The sequence below is a fragment of the Camelus ferus genome, chromosome 27 (assembly GCF_009834535.1).
Source record: "Camelus ferus isolate YT-003-E chromosome 27, BCGSAC_Cfer_1.0, whole genome shotgun sequence".
NCBI classification, from domain to species: domain Eukaryota; kingdom Metazoa; phylum Chordata; class Mammalia; order Artiodactyla; family Camelidae; genus Camelus; species Camelus ferus.
In genome coordinates, this window is record NC_045722.1 from 5,980,868 (window position 1) to 6,003,582 (window position 22,715).

General features: G+C 33.0%; 1 protein-coding gene across 4 annotated transcripts in view; it reads left to right on the forward strand.

The window, feature by feature from the left end:
* SCAPER (S-phase cyclin A associated protein in the ER) overlaps positions 1-22,715 on the forward strand; it is a 258,505-nt gene that overhangs the window by 56,791 nt on the left and 178,999 nt on the right. For 3 of the 4 annotated variants that reach the window (XM_032469107.1, XM_032469110.1, XM_032469108.1), the window contains 5 exons: positions 1,404-1,559; positions 5,605-5,747; positions 11,613-11,694; positions 13,148-13,300; positions 13,853-13,960. In XM_032469107.1, coding sequence (XP_032324998.1) covers positions 1,404-1,559; positions 5,605-5,747; positions 11,613-11,694; positions 13,148-13,300; positions 13,853-13,960 — 642 coding nt within the window. The remainder of the gene's footprint in view (positions 1-1,403; positions 1,560-5,604; positions 5,748-11,612; positions 11,695-13,147; positions 13,301-13,852; positions 13,961-22,715) is intronic. The other variant, XM_032469109.1, reaches the window with a different exon arrangement.

Consider the following 22,715-nt stretch of genomic DNA (forward strand, 5'->3'; position numbering starts at 1 on the left):
TTTTTCATTAAAAAGTTTGCTTAGGAAATTGTATGCTGTTATTTTTCCTTCTAGTTAATTTCCAGGAAATAATCCTGTTCATCTGTCTTTCTTTTTATTTCCAGTTTTTTTGAGATATTGTTGACATATCAAAACTGTATATATTAAGGTGTATAATGATGCTTTGATAAACATATACATTGTGGGTGATCACTGCAATCCAGCTAATTAAAATATGTGTCTCCTTTACTGCGTTTGTTTGTGTCTGTGGTGAGAAGATTTAAGATCTATATTCTTAGCAAATTTCAAGTATGCAATATGGTGTGGTTAACTGTTACCTCCTAAACATACTCATCTTGCATAACTGAAACTTCGTACGTTTGACCAATATCACAGATTGGATTTTTTTTTTTACCCTACTGTTGCACATTTTTCCCTCTGAGTTTTATTTTATTTTATTTATTTTGTCTGGAGAATTAGGTTCCATTCCCTTTTCTTTAATTTTGATTATGCTTAACATGTGAACCTTGACATAGTATGATTAATTTTCCTGGAGCACGTATGTTTGCCTTATACTTTCAGTACAGTTTGAAAAACAATTATTAATTTACTTGTAAAATTGGCTACATGGCATGGAGATTGGGAAGTCTTTGTTAGAACTGTATTCAGACTTTCTTGTTTGAGATTTCTAGCATATCTAGTGATAGATTTTATTTCATCCAGGTTGGATTCCTAGAATCTATGCTTATGTCAGAGAGAGTCAGCTCCAGTGTTTACTTCCCTGTTTCATTCTACCTTTTTCACTGTAGCATGCCCTCCTTCTGGCTTTCAAGAAAGAAATCTGACCCCAACTGATATGTTCTAGCTTTTTATAATTAGGTATCCTTTACTCGTAAAAGCTGTACTCTCTAGCAAAATGTGGCTGTTAGAATCAATGAACGTGAGCTTTAGGATGCAGGTATAGTTCAGTCCCTTGTACCCAATTGTCACTCATTCAGTGTATGTTGAAGAAAAATGATTTGTTGTTTACTTAGGTTTGTCGTCCCAAACTCATTAAAATATTGTAGATGCCTATTTAAATCTTAATATAATTTGTATAATTGCAAATTACAATGATATTAAGTAGAACATAATAAAGTGATTTCTATAAAATTTTTAATTTGTCTCGACTTAAAAATATTTCAATGGCAGACCTTTATTTAGTCTAAGTCAGTTCTTATGAAGGCCTGTGTATTTGTTATATACACTGGATTATTATCCATTTTGGAGATAAATATTGAAAAAAATGACTGTAAGTCATTCAGGGTTTGTTCTGTGCCTTATCACTGATTTATATTATTATATAAAGATTGTTAAGTTTCTTATTTTTGTGATGTACCTTAGAATTAAACTGATTTGAAACACACTTTGTTTTTTTATTGAAGGTAAATGAAATTGCCTTTATAAATACCCTTGAAGCCCAGAACAAACGCCATGATGTTTTATCAAAGTTGAAGGAATATGAGCAGAGGCTTAATGAGTTACAGGAAGAGCGTCAACGAAGACAGGAAGAGAAGCAAGCACGTGATGAAGCTGTTCAGGTAGAACTTTATTCAGAAAGCATTTATTGAGCACCTGCCATATCCTAGGCTCTGAGCTAGGTGTTCAGGATACAAAAAGGAGTAAAAGCTAGTCTCTGTTCCCAAGGGTGCATGGTTTAGTATAGCACAGTTTTGAAACATCAAGTCTGATTGCCAGGACTGTGTGTTAATTCACATAAGGTTATCAGGGTTTTCGTCAGTTTGAATCTCTAGTATCAAACAGATGAAGGTCTAAATTGCTCTTGACAGGTTATTATCTAGTCTTTTCTAATTGAGTTGAGCAAGAATAAGTTCCTTTCTTCCATTAAAAATGGATTGTGTTTGAACTAGTGTATATAACCTTAAAGAACTGGGCAAACTTTATGCTTATGGCAGGGAGCAGTGTCATCAGGTAGTTTACCCTCTGTAGCTTACCCTGAGTTAGCTACTGTTTTCAGGATGGGAAAAAAGGTTAACACATGAATGTTTTTAAACTATTTTAGGTCTTCCTCGGAAGAAACTATTTTAGATATGCCTTGCCCCTAAGATAAGACTCTCTTGGACCTGACATTTTTATTGGAGAGAACAAATTTTGTAGTATTCAAATATAAATGCAGACATTATTTATTATGACTAATATTTATTTGTTTACTCATTCTATGATTATTTATTGAGTTACTACTGTAATCCATATTCTGTGCTTTGCTCAAGGACATGAAAAAGATATATATCCTTGTTCTCAGTGGAGAGACATGTATGTAAACAAGTCTTAACTGTATTAGGATAAGTGTAACAGTAAAGTTATTTTTGGAAGCACAGAGAACACCTTACTCAAATTAAGAGTGGCAAAGACATGAGAAAGTCAGGAAAAGCTTCCTCGAGGAGATGATGACTCAACTAAGTTTTGAAAAATGAGACATGCAGATGGTGAGAAGTAGGCATTGTCTGCAGAGGCAGATATGAGCGAGCACTGCGTTAGAGTTTGGGACCTGACCATGGAGAGCCTTGTTGTTTTATTAACAATTAGGGATGTTATTCATATTTCATGCTTCTTCATGTCACTGGTAATTTTAGGAGATTAAAATATCAATACATTTTTTAAGTTTGTTGGTTACTGTCTGCTGTTTGTTTGCACTAGCTGACTGCCCCATATTCACCCGTCTTTATTTTATTTTAACTTTTTTTTATTGAGTTATAGTCGTTTTACAATGTTGTGCCAAATTCCAGTGTAGAGCACAATTTTTCAGTTATACATGAACATACATGTATTCATTGTCACATTTTTTTTCGCTGTGAGTTACCACAAGATCTTGTGTATATTTCCCTGTGCTGTACAGTATAATCTTGTTTATCTATTCTGCATATGCCTGTCAGTATCTGCAAATTTTGAACTCCCAGTCTCTGTTTGATTTGAGTTCAGAGTGTTATTTTAATGAGTGCCAAGCTAACTTAGGTTTGAAAATGTAGAATGCTACTATTAGAGACACTTCAGCTTTTCCTCTTGAAGGAGCAGCAGAAAATTTCACTTACATCATTTAAAAGTTACTTACCCATTAACTAATACTTTTAAATGAGTAAATGAAATAGAATATTTGAATTTTTTACTTGAACAATCCCTTCAGCTTTATTGTTTCTGTTTCTGCAGTGGGACCATTTTATACAAATAATTATGTTTTGAATATTTTGTGTTACTTTTGAGCAACCATTAGATACTAATAATTCAGAGATAACTAAGGCATGATCTTTGCCTTTATGGCAAATAATGCGACACGATGTGAAAGTGTAATAGAAGCCTGAATAAGCTACAGAGGTATCACAGAGCGGGGAATAGTTAGTTCTGTCGGAGAGGAGAAAATCAGAGAAAGTTCTCTGGGAGAGATGACTTCTTAGCTGGATTTTGGGGGGAAATACATGAGTAATATTGTATATTTTTGAAAAGACATCTTTGGTTATTTTTTTCTGCATTTATTTTGCAGATTTAAAGATTTTTGAAATATAATAATTATCTTCTGTTTTAAAATGATGACTTATTTCATAATTTGGAACTTTTATTAAGGCTTATAGGGAAGCAATTCTTTTCTGAAAGTGGAAAGGAATTTTCTGTACTAACACTAAAAAAATTATTTTGACCACTTAAATTATTTTTCTTTTTAAAAATGTAGAAATTTCCTATGGATTTAAATTTTCAATGAAAAATTTAAAACCTGCATACATAAGTTTAATTGCGACATATGGATATTAGAAAAATTTGTTAGTAATATATAATACATATAAAATTAAAAAAAATTTACATGTGTATTTATTACTAGATGTGCAAGGCACTAATGCCAAGCATTCTGTGAATACACTAATAGTAATGTTCCAACTTTAAATAAAGAATTCAGAGTCTTACTACTTTAAAAAGGTTACCATCCCCTGAGGGTGTAGCTAGGGCTTGTTGTAGGTACGAAGTTACCATTATGAGCTTACTAAGTATTAGAAATATTGAGTCTCTTCTCAGTGTTCTCTAAACAGAAACTACTTTAGAATTTTTTTTCTGTTCCCATTTACTGAGTACTTTAGTAATTAGTACATTAGTAATTGAGGTATCACAACAAATTTGGTCTCTTTAAGGTGAAGTGATTTGTCCAAGATTATGTGAGTAACAGTTGCTAGAACCCAGATCAGTATTTTTCATTTATGGTAAAGAGGAGGGGCCAGGGAGAGGTTGTGTTAACTACCTGGGCAATGGGGATGAATTAAAAGAAATGTATCAATACAGCTAGTAATGTGGTAAAGATTAGCTAAGTACTCCTAATAGGCAAAAACATACATAGGAAGTATATCATGATGTTTTGATGAAGTATTTTTTATCTTAATGATGATGGTGATGGTACATAATTATTGAGAATTTACTATATGCCAAACTCCTTGATGAGCGCTTTTCATGTATTATCTCTTGTATCAATCTTGACAATACCCTAAGAAATAGATAATATTGTTGTTTGTCTTCTGGAAAAACCAAGGCTCATGTAGAATATAACTAGACCAGGGTCACCTCGCCGGTAAATAATGGGGTCAGGATACACTGTGAAGGAAAAGCTGGGCTGGTCTAACAAGATAACTCACAAGTCTAAGAATGTGAAGGAAAAGCTGGGCTGGTCTAACAAGATAACTCACAAGTCTAAGAACCTGAAAGAAAAGCTGGGCTGGGCTAACAAGATAACACACAAATCTAAGTATCGGAATACTGATCTGAGTTCTGCTGGACTGACTTGTAAATCTAAGTTAATTAGTGTTGGTTTGCTGTTCATGTTTTTTTTTCTAGCCAGCTGGATTTTCAAAGAGATATATCTGGCTTTGGAATGTTGGTTTGCTGCCTCCCTGCCTCCACTTTTGTGATAATGATGCTACTAAAGCTGTTCCATGCCTATTGGCCGAATACCCCAAGCTTTTACTTTACCCTATAAAACCTCATGTGCACGTCTTGGAGGTGCTCAGAGCTTCAGAGCAGAAGCCCCTCTGAGCCCGCTGGCGTGATACATCTAAGTACTCCAACCCTCCGAGTGGTGCTTGTTTCTTGGCTGGCCTGTCGTTTCTGTAACAACACGATCGGGGATCTAATGCAGTGTCCGCTCTCTTACACATTATGCTGTATTATAGTGCCTCTGTCTCCTTGCCACATGCTTTACTTCACTTAATTCCTGTATGAAAGCTTACTTCAGAAGTAAAATCTGTTAATTACACATTCTTCATCATGTTCTTTTATTTCTACACCCATTTCTAAACACAAGGCTTCAGAAGTGATTAACCGCAAAATATATATCAGGTTCTCACAGAATACAAATTACATAATGTCTGCTTAAAGTAGCATATCTTCTTACAATTATTTGTAACACTGATAAATGACATGTGAAAACCAGATGTTGTTAATACTTGATTTTTGTTTGAACTGAGAAGCATACCTAATGACAGACCAGGGATCTACTTGGCTTGAGTACATAAGTTTATGTCAAAGCTGTGTCACCTTTAGTCATATTCATCTTACACATAATTCTAACAGCTTTTAAAATGTTTTTGACATTAGGAACGTAAGAGAGCTCTAGAAGCAGAACGGCAGGCCCGTGTAGAAGAACTGTTAATGAAGAGGAAAGAACAAGAAGCCCGAATTGAACAACAGAGGCAAGAAAAGGAAAAAGCCCGTGAAGATGCAGCCCGGGAAAGAGCCAGGTACTTCGCTTGCTACCTTGAGTTTGATCCTGACGAACATTTTGCAGTGAGTGCATGTTCAAATCAAATCTTTGCTACAAAGTAGACTTTTTTTTTTTAAATAGTCACATACACAGAAATGTTGTACTGAATTTTTATTTCCAGGAATTAAGACATTGTACTCAAAATGGAAACCTTTTGAACATTTCTCTTGGGTGGGAAACTTGATATTTCAAGATATTTTTGGTTGCAAGAAATAGAATTTGATTCTGGCTAGCTTAAACAAATGAATTTTTAGGAAAATGTTGGGATCAAAAGTGACAGGAGGTTAGAAGACCAGGCTTGGGCGTAGTCAGGCAATCAAAGGCTAGGTCCCAAAAGCCCCAGCAGTGGTATTTTGATGGAAACAGTCTGGTCAGCATGTTGCACTTTGATTATGTTAAGTGACGCTCACCCATCCCTACATTTAAAATCACTTGTTTAAGATTCAGAGACTCAGGAAAAAGCATTTAATTGGTCAACCTTAAGTCCCTTTTGGTTGATGTACTCCTTGCTGGCATGTGATGTTTTCTGACCTCTTAACTGTGGCAAATTTGGTGGATGTGAAAAGATAGCTCTTTGTAGTTTTACTTTGCTTTTCTACTTGTCCAAGATTAATAATAAGGCTAAGCAACTTCCACGTACTCACCAGCTACTCAGGCGTTTTTCATGTAAAGTGCCTATTCAAGTTTCTGTTGCTGTTGTTCATTTCTCTATTGGGGTCTTTTTTATGTTTAAGAATTATTTTTTACTAAATACTAATCCTTTATCAGATAAATATATTGCAGATGTTTTTGTAGGTTATGGCTTCACTCTCTTTGTGACCTGTTTTCACTAACATAACTCTTGCAGTGTAGTAAAATTGAATAAACTCTGTGATTTGTGCTTTTTGAGCTTATGTATGAAATCTTTTTATATCTTGTCTCATAAGATATTCTTCAAAATGTTATAGTTTTTCTTTAGTAGTAAAGTCTTTATCTACCTTGAGTTGATTTTATTATATGATTGGAGGTAGGAATCCAGTTTCATTTTTTCCCCATGTGCTTACCCTATTGTTCTAATACACTTTATTGAAAAATGTTTTTTCCCCTACCAATTTACAAAGCTTTCTAATATAAATCAAGTTTCCATGTATGTGTGGATCTGTTTATAGGCTCTATCTTCTGGCCCAATGGTCTCTTTTTCTATCTTGTGCCTTATTTACCAAAGTTTTACAGTAATTCTTGGTGTCTGTTACTATGCCTCACTTTATTTTTCATTAGGACTTTCTTGGCCCTTTTGCATTTCTCTGTTAGTTTTAGGATCAGCTTGTTCAATTTTATATAAAAAAGAAACCGTCAAAATTTTGCTTGGCATTGCATTGATTCTATACTGTAGGGAGATTGATATTTTTGAAATTGAGTCTTCCATTTTGTGAACATATGACTAAATGTTGTTTCTACTTATTTAGTTCTTTAAAAATGTCTTTATGTAAGGTTTGTAACTTTTTTCTGTAAACAGCTTTTGTATATTTCTTTTTATTGTGGTAAAATACACATAACATAAAAGTTACGATTTTAACCTGAAGTCCATTAACTTTGTCGTACCACCATTAACACTATCCAAATCCAGAACTCTTTTTATCTTGTAAAACTGAAACCCTATATCCATTAATAACTCCACATTCCCTTCTCTCCCCCTCTGGCAACCACCATTCTGTCTATGAATTTGATTACTCTTGATACCTCATTTAAGTGGAATCATGCACTATTTGCCTTTTGTGACTGGCTTGTTTCACTTAACATAGTGTCTTTAAGGGTCATCCATGTTGTAGCATATGTTGCAATCTCCTTCCTTTTCAGGACTGAATAGTATTTCATCATATGTATGTAGTATATTTTGTTTATTCATCTGTTGATGGACATGTGGATTGCTTCCACCTTTTGGCTATTGTAAATAATGCTGCTTTTGGAAACACACATGTACAAATACCTACTTAAGTCCCTGCTTCTAATTCTTTTGGGTATATAGATAGCCAGAAGTAGAGTTGCTAGATCACATGGTAAATTTATTTTTAATCTTTTGAGAGATGCCATACTTTTTTCCATAGACACTGCTCAATTTTAGATTCCCACTAGCAGCACACAAGTTCCAGTTTTCCACATTCTCAACAGTGCTTGTTTTTTTAATTTAATATGTAATAGCCATCGTAATGGGTATGAAGTACCATCTTACTATGGTTTTGATTTGTATTTCTTTAATGATTAGTGATATTGAGCATCTTTTCTTGTGCTGTTGGCCATTTGTGTATCTTCTTTGGAGAAATGTCTGCACAAATCCTTTGCTCATTTTTTAATCGGATTTTTTTTCTTATTTTTAGGTGTAGGAGTTTCTTTATGTATTTTAAATATGACTCTTACAGATACTTGATTTGCAAATATTTACTCCCAGTCTGTGGATTGCCTTTTGACTCTCTGGATAGTAAACAGAAGTTTGTAGTTTTGATGTAGTCCAACAGTCTATTTTTTTCTTTTGTTGCCTGTTCTTTTTGTGTCATAGCCAAGAAATTATTGCCAAATCCAATGTTATAAAAGCTTCTCCTTATGTTTTCTTCTAAGAGTTTTAGTTTTAGGTTTTAGGTTTAGGTCTTGGATCCATTTTGAGTTAATTTTTGTGTATTTTATAAGGTAAAGGTCCGCTTCATTCTTTTGTGTGTAAATATCCCATTGTCCTAGTTCCATTTGTTGAAAAGACTGTTTTTTCCCCATTCGATGGTCTCGGCACCCTTGTCAAGAGTTATTTGACCATATGTATGAGGGTTTATCTCTTGGCTCTCTATTCTATTCTGTTGTTCTACATGTATGTCTTTATACTAGCACCACAGTGTTTTGATTACTATAAGTTTGTAGTAAATTTTGAAATCAGGAGTCTTCCAGCTTTATTCATTTTCAGGATTATTTTGGCTATTCGGGGTCTCTTAATATTCTATGTGAATTTCAGGGTAGATTTTTTTTTTTCCATTTCAGCAACAAAAAAAAAATCATTGGGACTTTAATGGAGATTGTATTGAATCTGTGGCTTTAGGTGGTATTGACATCTTAACAATACCAAGTCTTCCTATTCATGAACACTGGATATTTTTTCTTTTTTTGTGTGTCTTGTTCAGCTTTTTTCAGCAAAGATTTGTAGTTTTCAGTTTACAAGACTTTTGCCTCCTTAGTTAATTTTGTTTCTAATTATTTTATTTTGACACATTTTATGAAACTTATTTTTAGTTATTATTTTATATTTGTTATGCTATTGTAAATAGAATCTCTTTAAAAGTTTCTTTTAATCTGTTTGTTGCTAGTCTTTAGAAATACCATTGATTTTGTTTCAAGCAACCTTGATAAACTCTACTAAAAATTCCAATATTTAATCTGTAGATTCTTTAGGATTTTCTGCATAAGTAACCATATCATCTACCAATAACAATAGTTTGTGTTTTTTTCTCTAGTCTATATTCCTTTTATTTCTTTAGGATACCTTATTAGGAATACTTTCAGCAATTGACCATGTAGTATATTTAGGTTTTATACATGTTTTTTGTTAGGTTAAAGAAGCTGCCTTTTATTCTTAGGCTGTAAATTTTTTAAAGTCATAAATTAGAGTTGAGTTTTATCAAAGGCTTTTTCTACTTATATAGAATAGATCATATAAAATTTCTCCTTTAATCTGATCTGTTAATATGATAATTAATTGATTTTCTAATATTTGGTCAAGCTTGAATTCTTGGGATGAACCTAGCTTGATTTTGATGTATTACTGAAATATATGAATCATCACTGGATTTGGTTAATTAATTCTTAAGAGTTTTAACCTGGGGAGTGAGATAACCATATATTTTTAAAATTGATAAACATTTTTACAAACTATAGCATAAACAGAATAATGCACAAATGAATACGCCTGCAGGCTGGTGAATTATCACCATACTCATGTAACCACTAACCTGGTCAAGATATAGAACATTACCCACAACCTCAAAAGCCTCATGTACCTTCCAAGTCACTGCCCCTCTTTCCACCTCCACAGTCATCATTATCAACACATTTAGCTCTGTAGCCTAGTTATAGGGTTTGTGCCTAGAAATTGAATTGCTGGTCCCTAGAATATGCAAATGTTCAGTTTTTGAAGACCTGCCAAACTGTTTAGCAAGTTAATTGTACCCGCTTACATTTTCAGTAGCATTTTGAGTATTCTAGATGTCTGTATCCCTGTCTAAAATTGGAATTGACAGTCTTTAAAGTTTTTTTCACGATTTTGTTGTAGTATATTTGACATACAAAAGATTGCAGTTATTCAGGTGTGCAAGTTCATGAGTTTTCATATATGTAGTCTCTGTGACACCATCAGCACCATCAAGCTAATGAACATATCTGTCACCCCCTAATCTTGTGCTGCTTGATAATTCATCTCTGCATTCCTTTATCCTCATCCCCTGGCAGTAACTGATTTACTTTCTCTTTTGTCTTTTACTTTTTTTTAACTCAGTATAATTATTTTGAGATTCTTTCTTCAGATATTTACTTGTCAGTTCCCTTTAGGCTCTTCTGAGTTGTGACAGTTTTTCAGACTTCCCATGGTTTTGATGACCTTGACAGTTCTGAGTAGTGGTCAGGTATTTTGTAGACTTCTCTTCACTTAGAATTTGTCTGATATTTTTCCTCATGGTTAGATTGAGTGACTTATCACTGATTTTTGTTAACCTTGATCACCTGGCTTAGGTAGTTTTTTTTTTTTTCAGATTTCTCCACTGTACAGTTTAAAATTTTCCCTATGCTGTCCTTAGAAGCAAGACACTGAGCATAGCCAACACTGAAGCGATGGGAAGTTATTTGCCACCTCCTTGAGAGAAGAATTCTACATAAATTATTTGCAATTCTCTGTACAGGATATTTGTTCTCTCTCATTTATGTTTATTAAATTCCTTTTTTTATGTCAATGTGGACTCATTTATATTTGTTTTATACTTTGGGTTATAAACCAGTATTACGTTATTTATTTTGTTGCTCAGATTGTTTCAACTTTGGGCATTGGGTCCTTTTTCATTTGACCCCCATTTCCCTTTGACAAACTTTATCATTTTGTGTTTTTGAGTATTTCCTTACTTTCTGACACTGCAGGGTGCTTCAGATTCATCTTATATTTTCCCTGCTCCATACCTAGAATCAATCATTTGTTTAAAGATTCCTAGTTCCTTTTGTTGGAAAGTTTTTTAAAAACTTTCTCTTTTTCTGTTGAGATTCCCTGTTTGTTGAATCATTGTCTTGGTATTTTCCCTTATTTTGGCATACTTTCTTTTAGTTCTTTTAATATATTTATAATAGCTGTTTTGTAGTCCTTGTCTACTAAATCCAACATAGGACCTCATTCAGAGACAGTTTTCATTTGACTCCTTTTTTCCTAAGCATATCGTACTTCTTTGTATTTCTCATAATTTGTTTGTGATAATTTCCTCTCCCATTCTCTGTCTTTATGCATTTTTGCCTTTTCTATTACTTTCATGTTGTTTTATAGTATTTTGGAAGGGAAAAGAGATAAATGTGTTTTCAACATGTTCTATTTAAATGACAGTCCCAGAGCCAGTATTTAAACCCATTCCTGGGTCTGGAAACCTATTTTTATTTTTTTTAACTAATAATGTCTGTTGCTTCCCAAATGTTTAATGACCAGTAGTATATCTGAGACTTAATTGGCACTCAGAAGAAATAATTTTAAAAATGTTTTAGAATATTTAAGCCTATGTGTCCTAATTGTATTTTTTTAACCTCATAAAATTTGATACTCCAAGCAGTTGAGTTTATAATTTTTCCTGCCTTCTTACAGAGATAGGGAAGAACGACTGGCAGCACTCACAGCTGCTCAGCAAGAGGCTATGGAAGAGCTGCAGAAGAAAATTCAGCTCAAGGTAGGGATTTTGTATATTTTAATTTGAAATTTTAGAGGTATTTTAATTTAGCTGTAAATTAAATTTTATCTATTTAATTATATAAAAATTGAATTAATTTGTATTTGTAATCTTTAGATAATAAGACATATGGTTTTGCTATGATCATTTCTAACTCAACTATCTGAAAACTAAACTTATTGTAATAAGATAAAGCAATTGAGAAGAAAAATGTGAAGGAATTTTAGCATTTCTTGATTTTACTAAGCAATTTTTTAGTAACTTGAAGATATTACTATTAGGCTTCTGATGTTCATGGACTTTTAATTCTTTAGAATAAACGAAAAGATGATTATTCCAGTGCTTATGAATTACATAATTGTTGCTTGTGAGATTAGGATAAACTGATATTTTCTCGAAACTCTTTACCTTTAGTGCTTTAGTTTCTAGCAGTGTAAATATTTTGCACGGTTTCACAGTTATTTACACGTGGGCTTTTCATAGAGACTAAGTTCCATAGGATAGAGGGACCGTATTTTACTACTTGTATAGTCCTGGAACTTTATCATTTATTTAAATTTAATGCACCAAATATTTATTGAGCTTTGTGGTAGGCATGGGGATACAGAGATGAGTAAGACATGGTTCTAAGTTTCAAGAAATTCATAATCTAGTGTGAGATTCAGATGTTAAGGAGATAATTTCCATATGGAGAGAGGTATACGTGGAGTGCTATGGAGGTACAGAGGAGGGTACTAAGTTTAACAGGAAGAGTTTCAGGAATCAGGGAAGTAATTTTCTAGAATAATATCTGAGCTGAATCTTGAAAGAAAAATGAATTGAATAGGTAGATGGGTGGAATGGCATCTAGCTATATGAAATGGTATAAGCACAAAGTCAAGAAGTCTAAAATAGTGGCTTATTTTGGTTGGTTTATTTTTTTGTTTTCTGGGAAGTCACTGGAGTTGATGTGGGTAGAGGTCTGTGTCATGAGGAGTCTTGTCTGCTATGAGAATAAACTTGGTCTTTATCTATTGGTCACAATATCCCATAGTCCAGGAAGTACTTTTCAAAAATATGTTGTGGTCAAATAAATGTGTAAAATGTTGCTTAGTGTAAGCTCGGTTTATTGAGTCATAGTGTACAGTGACAGGCAAGAGTCTCTGTAAATGTCTCTGTTAAAAATTTGTTTAATGTTAACTATTTTCTAAATTTATTTGACCACAGAACCTCTTCCACAAAATACTTAATAATATCCCATAGTGTAATTCCGTGGAGCACACTTTAGGAAATATTACTCTGTATGCAGGAGATATTAGAAGGCTTTATGTCAGTTCTTGTCCTCAGTGTCCAAGTTAACATTGAATTAAAATATTCTATTATGTTAGAAAGTTTAATGGAAATATTACTTTTTCAAGTTGTCAGTATAACTTGAATACGTTTCTGTATTCTCACACTTTGACTTCATTTACAGCATGATGAAAGCATTCGAAGGCACATGGAACAGATTGAACAAAGAAAAGAAAAAGCTGCTGAGTTAAGCAGTGGACGACATGCAAATACTGATTATGCCCCCAAATTGACCCCTTATGAAAGAAAGAAGCAGTGTTCTCTCTGCAGTGTCCTGGTAGGTTGTCAGTATCAATATTCTGATGATACATTATAATTTATTATTAAAATTTATTAAGCTATGGAAATATATTCTCGCAGTCTCTTAAAAGTCATGCTAAGGTATCTGCTGAGTACTGTGAATTTCTTTCACGATTTTTTTGCCAAGTAGGTAGTACAAAAATAGAATTAGCATTTAGGAGTAGCAGTGCAGAGGGCCAGAGCATGCAGTTGCTGCTAAAATGGATGTATACCTGCTCTATTATAGCCCAACTCAATATATTGGGGTATTAGGAGCAGAAAAGAAAAGGAACATTTTCAGTGCTGAAACTTAAACCTTGATTCTTAGAAGAAATGGTACCCTGTTAAGGTTGACTATGATGGCATGCCAGTTTTTTTGACCATGGATCTTCTAGAGGATTCTCAGAATTGCATTCTAAAGAAAATATTTTTAAGCCTACTATGTTAAGGCTAGAGTGCAATTTGCGTATAGTATACTGGATAGAATGTGTAATATTTAAAATTAGATATAATTGTATACTCATTACATTGTTTGGCTTTATGCTTTTAGATCTCGTCAGAGGTGTATCTTTTTAGCCACATTAAAGGAAGAAAACACCAGCAAGCTGTGAGAGAGAATAGCAGCATCCAAGGGCGTGAGCTGTCAGATGAAGAAGTGGTAAGCTTTACTTCTGGTCATCTACATGTGTTTACTGAGTATCTACTGTATTCTCTTTTGTTATGAAGAAATCCGTGTTCATATGTATTTCCGTGATTATTTAAAACTATATTTAATTAGTAACTACTACAATATAGTGTACAAATGTCATTATTTTAGAATATATATTTAATAAGAAACAGAAATAAGTATTCAATACTGTTATTTATATAATTTCAGTGCAAAGAAAGTTTGTAATATTTTTATATTTTAGTAATTCAAGAATTACTTAGTGATCCTGTACGTTTCCTGGGAAACAGTTAAAATAAAAATCATTTAAATTAGTAATTTTGTATCAGTACAGTACATTGAAGTTTTTGGAAATGTGTTATTTATCTACCTATAATTACTGTTTACATGAAATTTAGATTTGTATAAATATTTTTATAAATATTTTTCTTTCAGCTGTCATTGAGATATGGTTGACATTACTAATCTATGAATTTGTTGGTTCTGTCTGTAATGGCAAATTTCTAAAGGTACACAAAGATGAGAAATTCACGTTTGTCAAGCATCTCTTAAGATGTCCAGGAAAGGTTACTGTGGTTCTTTGAGGGCAGTACTTGTGTGTAGGTGCACATGTACTTTTAACTTTTTTTTTGAAGTATAGCATACATTAATAGAATACACAAATGTATATAGCTTGATGAATTTTTACATATGTTCCACTCATATCAGGATATAGATCATTTCTTGTACCCCAGATGGCTCCCTTATGCTCTGTTTTAGTCATGCCCCCAAAACATAACTAGTCTGACTACTAGGCACTGTCAGTTAGTCATGCCTGCTCTTGAACTTCATACGAATGACATCATACGGTATGTACTTTCCGTGTCTGGCTTCTTTCACTAATCCTTAAGTCTGTGAGATTGATCCCTAATGTTTATGTGAAGCTATAGTTCGTTGTTTTTCTTAACTTTTTGTCAGTGCTCTCCAGGCAGAGACCATCGGGGCACAACTACACTTGAATAAGATGAGATTTATTAATTTATTAAAAGAAGGGAAAATGCACACTATGGGGAGTTATGGGGTTTTCTCAATAAGGTGTTAGAAAGGACTTACGAGATTTGGGCCTTTGCTAGGTGATTTTGGCAGGGGATGTTCAGGGACACAGGACTTTGCTCTGGATTGGATGCTATCAGGTAATTCTGTGGTTGGTTCTTAATAACTTACCTAGGTAGGAGGAACAAAGCTGCCATTATCTCCTAAGTTTCTGGATCTGACCAGTGCTTCAGGGGAAATTGCACATAGTTCATTTGGCTTACTTCTTTGTGATTTTGTCCGTTTTAGAATTTTTGCCCCTCAAGTTACAGGTGCTTTGACAACTCTAAACTAAATTCTATCTCTTCAGCTCAGTAAGACTGCCACTTTCAGCTTGCACTCTTCTCCCATGCCCAAAATCAGCATAATTCCTTAGGGAAAAATCCACAGTGAATGTGGAGCTCACCTCATGTGCTTCCCTCCTTTTAGGGATCATGGTCTCTCTAGTTCTGGTTGTGTTGGCTGTTCTTTAATGCCTTCAAGCAGATGTTCTGTATATTTTGTGCAAATTTTGGAGTTGGAAGATTAGTCCGGTGTAAGCCATTTCACTGTGGCTGGAGTTGGAAGTCTTCAGTTATTTAATTGCTGTATATCCATTGTTTGACATAATGCTTGACACCTAGTAAGGTAGTTAATAAAACCTCATTGAGTAAAGTTGAACTGAAAGGTTATACAGAATAGCTTTAGGTACCATTGATAAAAGTGAAAGAAAAAGTGAAACTAATCATCTTTTTACCTGAAGTAATTTTTTGTCTTTTGCTCAAATTGTATGAGTATTTTAAGAGACAGTAGTATGGAATTTTTATTTTTTTACTTGAATCATTCCTGTGATTATCCCCATTCTCAACTTGCTGTTTAGAACTATAGCCATGTGTATGTATGCTCTACTTTGAAAAGAATCCTAAATTGCTTCGTAATTAGAATTTAATTATCCCCATTATAAAGGAAATTCTTCTACTTTTAAAAATTATTTTAACAAAGATCTCTTAAGAAACAAATATATTATTTAATTTATGAAAAATTATTTAAAATTTTGTGGAGCACTGCTATTCTGTAAACTGAAATCTAAATTTTATGTTTTTATCTGAATGAGAAAAGCAGAGGAGAGAATATTTACTTCATGCACTTTGGAAGAAAAATGTGTAATATTTAATTTTTGTAGCTATCAAAGCATAGTTTGATGTTTAGCTGTCGTGGTTTGAGGTTTGATTGATGTATTCATTTTGTGTACTGTTTCAGTTTAAAAGTATTAAATTTTCTTTAAGTTCTCACTTAATTCATGTAGTTATTCATGGTTATAGCACCTTCTTGAAAATAAGTGTGCAGTATAGCGTATGAGTTGTGTGATGTAGAAAGGCTATTTTATATTTACTCATACAGACGTTTCATTTTTAATCAGTGAAGGTATCTATAGTAAACATACTTGTTCTACTTAAAGTTATTACTTGTCATCTGTGATGTCTTTATATTATATACACCTTATCTGTGACCCTTCTTCTTTGACGTATAAGATTTTATTTATACCACCCCTGACCTAATAAAATTGGACCTTTGACCTTATGCACTCGACATATCAGATAACTTACTCTTGATCTCTTGACACATTTTGTTTTAAGCCTGTTAAACATAATAGGTAGCTGCCTGGCAAGAAAGGTTTAATGTTTAGTGTTTTTATTGTAATTTGACCAGGAAATTTTTCTTGTGTTTTTTGAGGCTTCACAAAAAGAACTGCTGTATGTTTGATTTTATTTTCTCTTTCATCATCTTAGAATCCAAATGATAAAAGTATGTGATTTTTAAAGGTCAAAAGGAACTGGTGTTAGTTTAAACACATGCCAAAATTTAATTTTTTTTTAGCACATTAGAGAAATAGTGACGTATTAGTTTTAATTAAAACTGATTTCTTTTGTGGTCCTGTTTTCACACTATCCAGTGATACCCCCTTTTCACACTTCTTATATTCCATGAACATTGTGCTTTCACTGGTAATACTCACAGTCTCTTTTCTGTATTGGTTTTCTTTTACTAAACATTTAGTTTTGGAGATGATCATTAATCAGTGATTCAGGACCAGAACCTAAAGAAGTACAATTTTCTCATGTGTTTTGCAGTGTCTGTGTTACTGGGTCAATAAATTACAACTACATCAATTTTTTCCCATAAGTCTTTGCCTTTAAACAGTTGCTTTATTGTAAAAAGCAATTTTAAATAGGTAACAAATACCTGCATTTTAGGAACTTAAACTATTTCATTTTTGATAAAACTTTATTCTGTGACTCCTAGATAGATCTCAAAATACTATTAACCCATATAAACATGAAAAAGCCATTTCAACCATATTTCCGTGCATGAGTCCTTGGAGCATATATGTAGTAACATGTGCTGTTTTTCATTTGCATCATCGTGGTTGCCTACTGTTTTTTTAATTTTATTTTTTATTGAAGTGTAGTTGATTTACAATGTTAGTTTCAGGTGTACAGCAAAGTGATTCAGCTACACACACACACACACACACACACACACACACACACACACACAGATTATTTCCCATTATAGCTTATTATAAGAAATTGAATATAGTTCCCTGTGCTATATAGTATGACCTTGTTGTTTATCTATTTTATATATAGTAATGTATATCTGTTAATCCCCAAACCCTAATTTATCCTTCCCTACCCTTTCCCCTTTGGTAACCATAGTTTGTGTTCTGTGTCAGTGAGTCTTTTTTTTTTGGTAAGTAAAATCTATATAATTGTTTATAAGATTCCACATATAGGTGATGTCATATGATATTTGTCTATCTCTGACTTACTTCACTTAATATGATAATCTCTAGGTCCATCCGTGTTGCTGCAAATGGCATTATTTCATTCTTTTTTATGGCTGGATATTATTCCATTGTGTATATGTACCACATCTTCTTTATCCATTCATTTGTCAATGGGTGTTCATCCAGAAGTGGATTTTTGGATCATACTGTAATTCTATTTTTAATTTTTTGAGGTATATGACAGTAGCTGCACCATTTTACTTTCCCACCAACTGTTTAGGGGTACAGATTTCTCCACATCATGCCAACATTGTTATTTTATGGGGTTTGTTTTTTTTTTTTTTTTTGATAGTAGCCATCCTAATGAGTTGGTCAGATTTTAAAGTAGAAATTATTTGAGTGTATTTTGATTTTCTATGATTTACTGCATCTATTTTGGTAAATTTTCATTTACTTGGAAATTGTGTTTTCTCAAGTTTTCAAAAATCTTGACAAAACATTTTTCATAGTATTCTTTGTGATTTTTTAAAAGAAATCTTCAGCTGTGTCTTCTTTTTCATTTTAACATTTTAAATTTGTGCCTGTAGTTTTTCTCTTGATTATTCTTGCCATAAGTTTGTCTATTCTATTAGTATTTCCAAAGATTCGGTTTTTGATTTTGATCGTATCTGCTGCTTCTTTGTTTTTTGTTCATTAATGTCATTTCTTGGTTTTATTATTTCCTTTTCACTTTTTTCTCTGAGATTATATAGCCATTCTTTTTCTAACTCCTTAAGGTGAATGCTTGGTTTGTTAATTTTTAGCCGTTTTCCTAATGTGTTCATAAAGATATTAATTTCTAAGACTTGCTTTGATATAAAGTATTTTCATTATTACTCACTTCTAAATACTTTTTAATTGCCTTCAGAATTTTTTCTTTTATCTATCAGTTGTTTAGAAGGTTGACTTGAAATTTTCAAACATAGAAATTTTGTCTGATTTCTACCTTAACTGCAATAAGATCAGAGACTATAATCTTTGAAATCTGGCATAGCGTAAAACATGGTAAGATTTAGTAAATGTCCTGTGCTTGAAGAGAAAGTATGTTTTCTAGTTACCTGTTCCATCAAGTATATAATCAAGATATTACAATATTTTATATCTATATAGACTTTTGTCTACTTCTTTCAAGTACTGATTGAGGAGATTAAAATCTTTCACTGTGATGATAAATTTATTCCTGTTTCATCAGTTTTTGCTTCATATATTTTGAGGCTAGATTATTAAGAACATACAAGTTTAGAGTTGTCTTTCTAATGGATTCAGCCTTTTACTATGTGAAATGGCTCTGAGCATGAGTAATGCTATAGGTGAGTAGTTTTCCCTTTTTCTGCAGGTGCTTTCTGATTTTAACATCGAGTTTATGATGGAATTACAAAATAAATTGGGATTTTTTTTTAACTCTAAAGAATTTTTTTACTTCATCTTATTTTGACAGTAATATAGATTAGATATACTAGATTTCATTTATTTAGTATTTGCTTGGTGTATCTTTTTCTGCTTTGAAATATTTTGGTGAAATTCATTATATAACAGAATGTCTAAGATGTGTGTATACTGTTTGTGGAATAATAAAACAACTATCTTTGTGCCTACCACTCAGGTTAGTGAGAATCTACTAATAGGAAATTTTGTTTGTCTGTATGCGCTTTTGCTTATGAAATATATTTTCAATGGGTAGAGATTTGCAGCTTTACAGTTATTTTCCCCAAGAATTGAGTAGATATTATTTGCTGTCTTCTTGCTTTTACTCCTAATTGGGTTGCCTTGGCTATTCCTCTGCTTTTTAATTTCTGTATAACCTTTGCAGTTAACTTGTTAAGCCAAGAAAATCCTGTTTGAGTTTTGATTGAGATTGCACTGAAGTAAGAGTAGACATCTTCTACATTTTCCTTCCGTCCTGCCACGTTTGTCTACTCATGTATTGCATTTGGGAGTGATGTCGTTTAGTAAAGTGTATAGTTTTCTTCATTTAAATCTTGAACATTTCTTCCTGGGCTTATTTTGGTTCTAAATAATTAATGGATTTTACTAGTACTTTGAATTTCAATTTTTGTTTTCTTTTAAACAAAGGAAGTATTTCCAGGATTATAGATTAGAGTGGTGGGAATGCCTTTTTAAAATTCTAAGAGTATGAGTGTATGTGTGTGTTTAAAAGTGTGAATTGATTTATGGATTTGACTTTCAGATATTTTGCATATAGGCCAGGCTAATCTTCTGTGTATTGCTTTAATTTTAAAGTATGTGATGCCAAAATGAGCACTATTCTTTTTTTTTAATTTCAGCTTTTATACATTATGGTCATAGATTATGGCTTATATAGGTAATACCTTGAGGATTTAAGTGATTTTCTTTATAGCACTTTCTTTGGCACTTTTATACACTCATGAAACCATCACCATGATCAAGATAAGAACATAATCGTCACCTCAAAAAGTTGCCTCATCTGCCATATCCTTGCTGATTTTCTGCTTGCTTTTCTGTCAATTTTTGAGAGAGGGATATTGAATTTTTTAATTTTATTGTTAATTTTTCTGTTTCTTTTGGCAGTTCAGTTTTTGTCTTCATGTAGTTCAAACCTTTGTTATTAGATTCATAAATGCTAATTAGTGTACATCCTCTTGATTGACTCATTTTTATTATTAAATGACCTTTATTCCTAATAATATTGTTTGCTACCTTGTCTAATACTAACATTGCCACTCGAGCTTTCTTTTATCCAGTGTTAGAGTAGTATATCCTTTTCTATCCTTTTACTTTTAACCTATGGATTTGAATTTTTGCATGTATCCTTTTCTTAAACATTTGAAAATTCGTAAACTTAAAGGGAATGTTTATTCTGATGCCATTGACTGTGATGTGAACCTGCTGGCTCACAAACCCTTGTCGCCCAGGGCTGTAAGGTGCTGTCTCTGAGCTTTGTTGTCTCTTTGATTTTGTATTGAAAGGGTGATGTTATTCGTGGTCTATGGTAATATTGTTACTGGGATATTATTGAAATGATTTCTAATGATGAAGCCTGATATTAATCTAACTTGCTATATTTGAAATTTGAGAATTCTGCAAAGATGCCTTTCATTACAAGGCTTGGTTCAATACAACTGAACCATTCCCTGTTGCAGGACTGAGCTTAGACCTTTCTCTGTCTTCACAGCATGATAAATTAATAAGCTTGTTGAACTCTGGACTTCTGTTTGAGTCATCTGTTAAACCTCAGATTAGATCAGAAAGGAACATCAGAATCCGCAAAAGAAGTCTTTACCTCGTTTATCATCTCCACCTACCAGAAATCTGATGGAGTATTTGTAATTGTCACTGAGTGGTGGGGGGACAGATGGTGGACTATCATTCTATCAGAAGATGGCCTTTTCTCTTACATGGTGTCTGTTTCACAGTATTTCATTAGCTTCATTTTTCACATCTGTCCCTTCAAACAATGTAATACATAGATTGTAATAGATAAAAACGCAAGTGTGTCCTACACTTGTAGAAAGGGACTTTGGCAGAGTTGAATCTTTTGTATAATTAAAATAGCCTATCAAGTTTTAAAAGTTGTCATTGTCATGTGTTTAATTTTTCAAAGTGATACTATCACAGAAGGTACTGTTTTGATAAAAGGCACTACATTTTATATTTTCTTAAATTTACTGTTCGACTAAATTTAAAATTTTGTTTAAATATAATGGAACTCTGAGAGTTTTTATTTTTTTAAACCTTCCTTCCGCACCTGCTTGTGCACTCTGCACTGGCCCAGGTGCCAGGGAAGCACAGATAAATAATGTCACATAAGCCCTTCTCTTCATTTTATGCTACTCTGACAAAACACGCTGATTTAAGTGTAAATGAACTAATTTTTTTGTATATGGTGCTTTCACTTTTGAATAGTGTTTGCATGATAATATCTGTAGATCCTTTACTTGCTATGGGGAATGTCGTCTAGCAGATCAGTAATTACAAATCAGTTTTCCTCTGAACTATTTCTGGGAGATAATCTGCTGGAGTAGTTTTATGGAAGAGTGATCTCAATCAAAATAAGTTTGCTACAGATTCTTTTGGTCTTCTTCTAAGTAAAACTCTGACCGTTTACCTTAAAACAGTTATCTTATAAGCCCTTGGCACTTTAGCATTAAATTAAATGTTAATGAGCTAACGTGTCATTATTTTCAGTATAGTGTGTCTAGGAGGGAGTGATACTCGAAATATATACCAAGATACTGCCTAAAAATGCCATGGTGTTTGTAGTTGAATATTTCATTTCTTCCCTTTTTTCATCTCTAATTTTCTCCTAATTTTCCTTCTTCCCTTCCCAGACACCTTCGTCTCTCCACTCTCCCACTTCTTCCTCACCCATCTGCTCTCTTACCACCATCATCCAGGGAAACAAGAGAAACAAGTTCAAACCCTCCAGGCCTTCACCCTCTCCCAGTTTTTGCAGAGGACAGTGAGGAGATACCGCAAACTGCCTGCTAGGTATCTTACTTGTTGTTGTGCCAGGCAGGCTCGGAAGAGTGGAATGCCTCATAATACTTTTAAGAATTTAAGAGAAAAGATTATTTGGTTCTGGAATAGATTAGTATCAATGGATTTTAGATTCCAAAGTTGAGAAAGTACAGGATGAGATTGAGAGAAAAATGTTGTTTTTCCAAACAAAATGTGAAAACCCTCGCATTAATTTCTCATCTACTTAGATTAGTAACTTGGCATCCACTCTGCTCTTGAAAATAAACTTATGGCTCCAGAAGAATATGCCTCTTGAGCATGACATTGGATTTTTATTTTTAAAAAAGCACTTAATTTTTAAGTAAAAATACATTTGTATTATTGTAGTGAAACTTTGGTCCTTTTTATTCAAAGGAGACATATTCA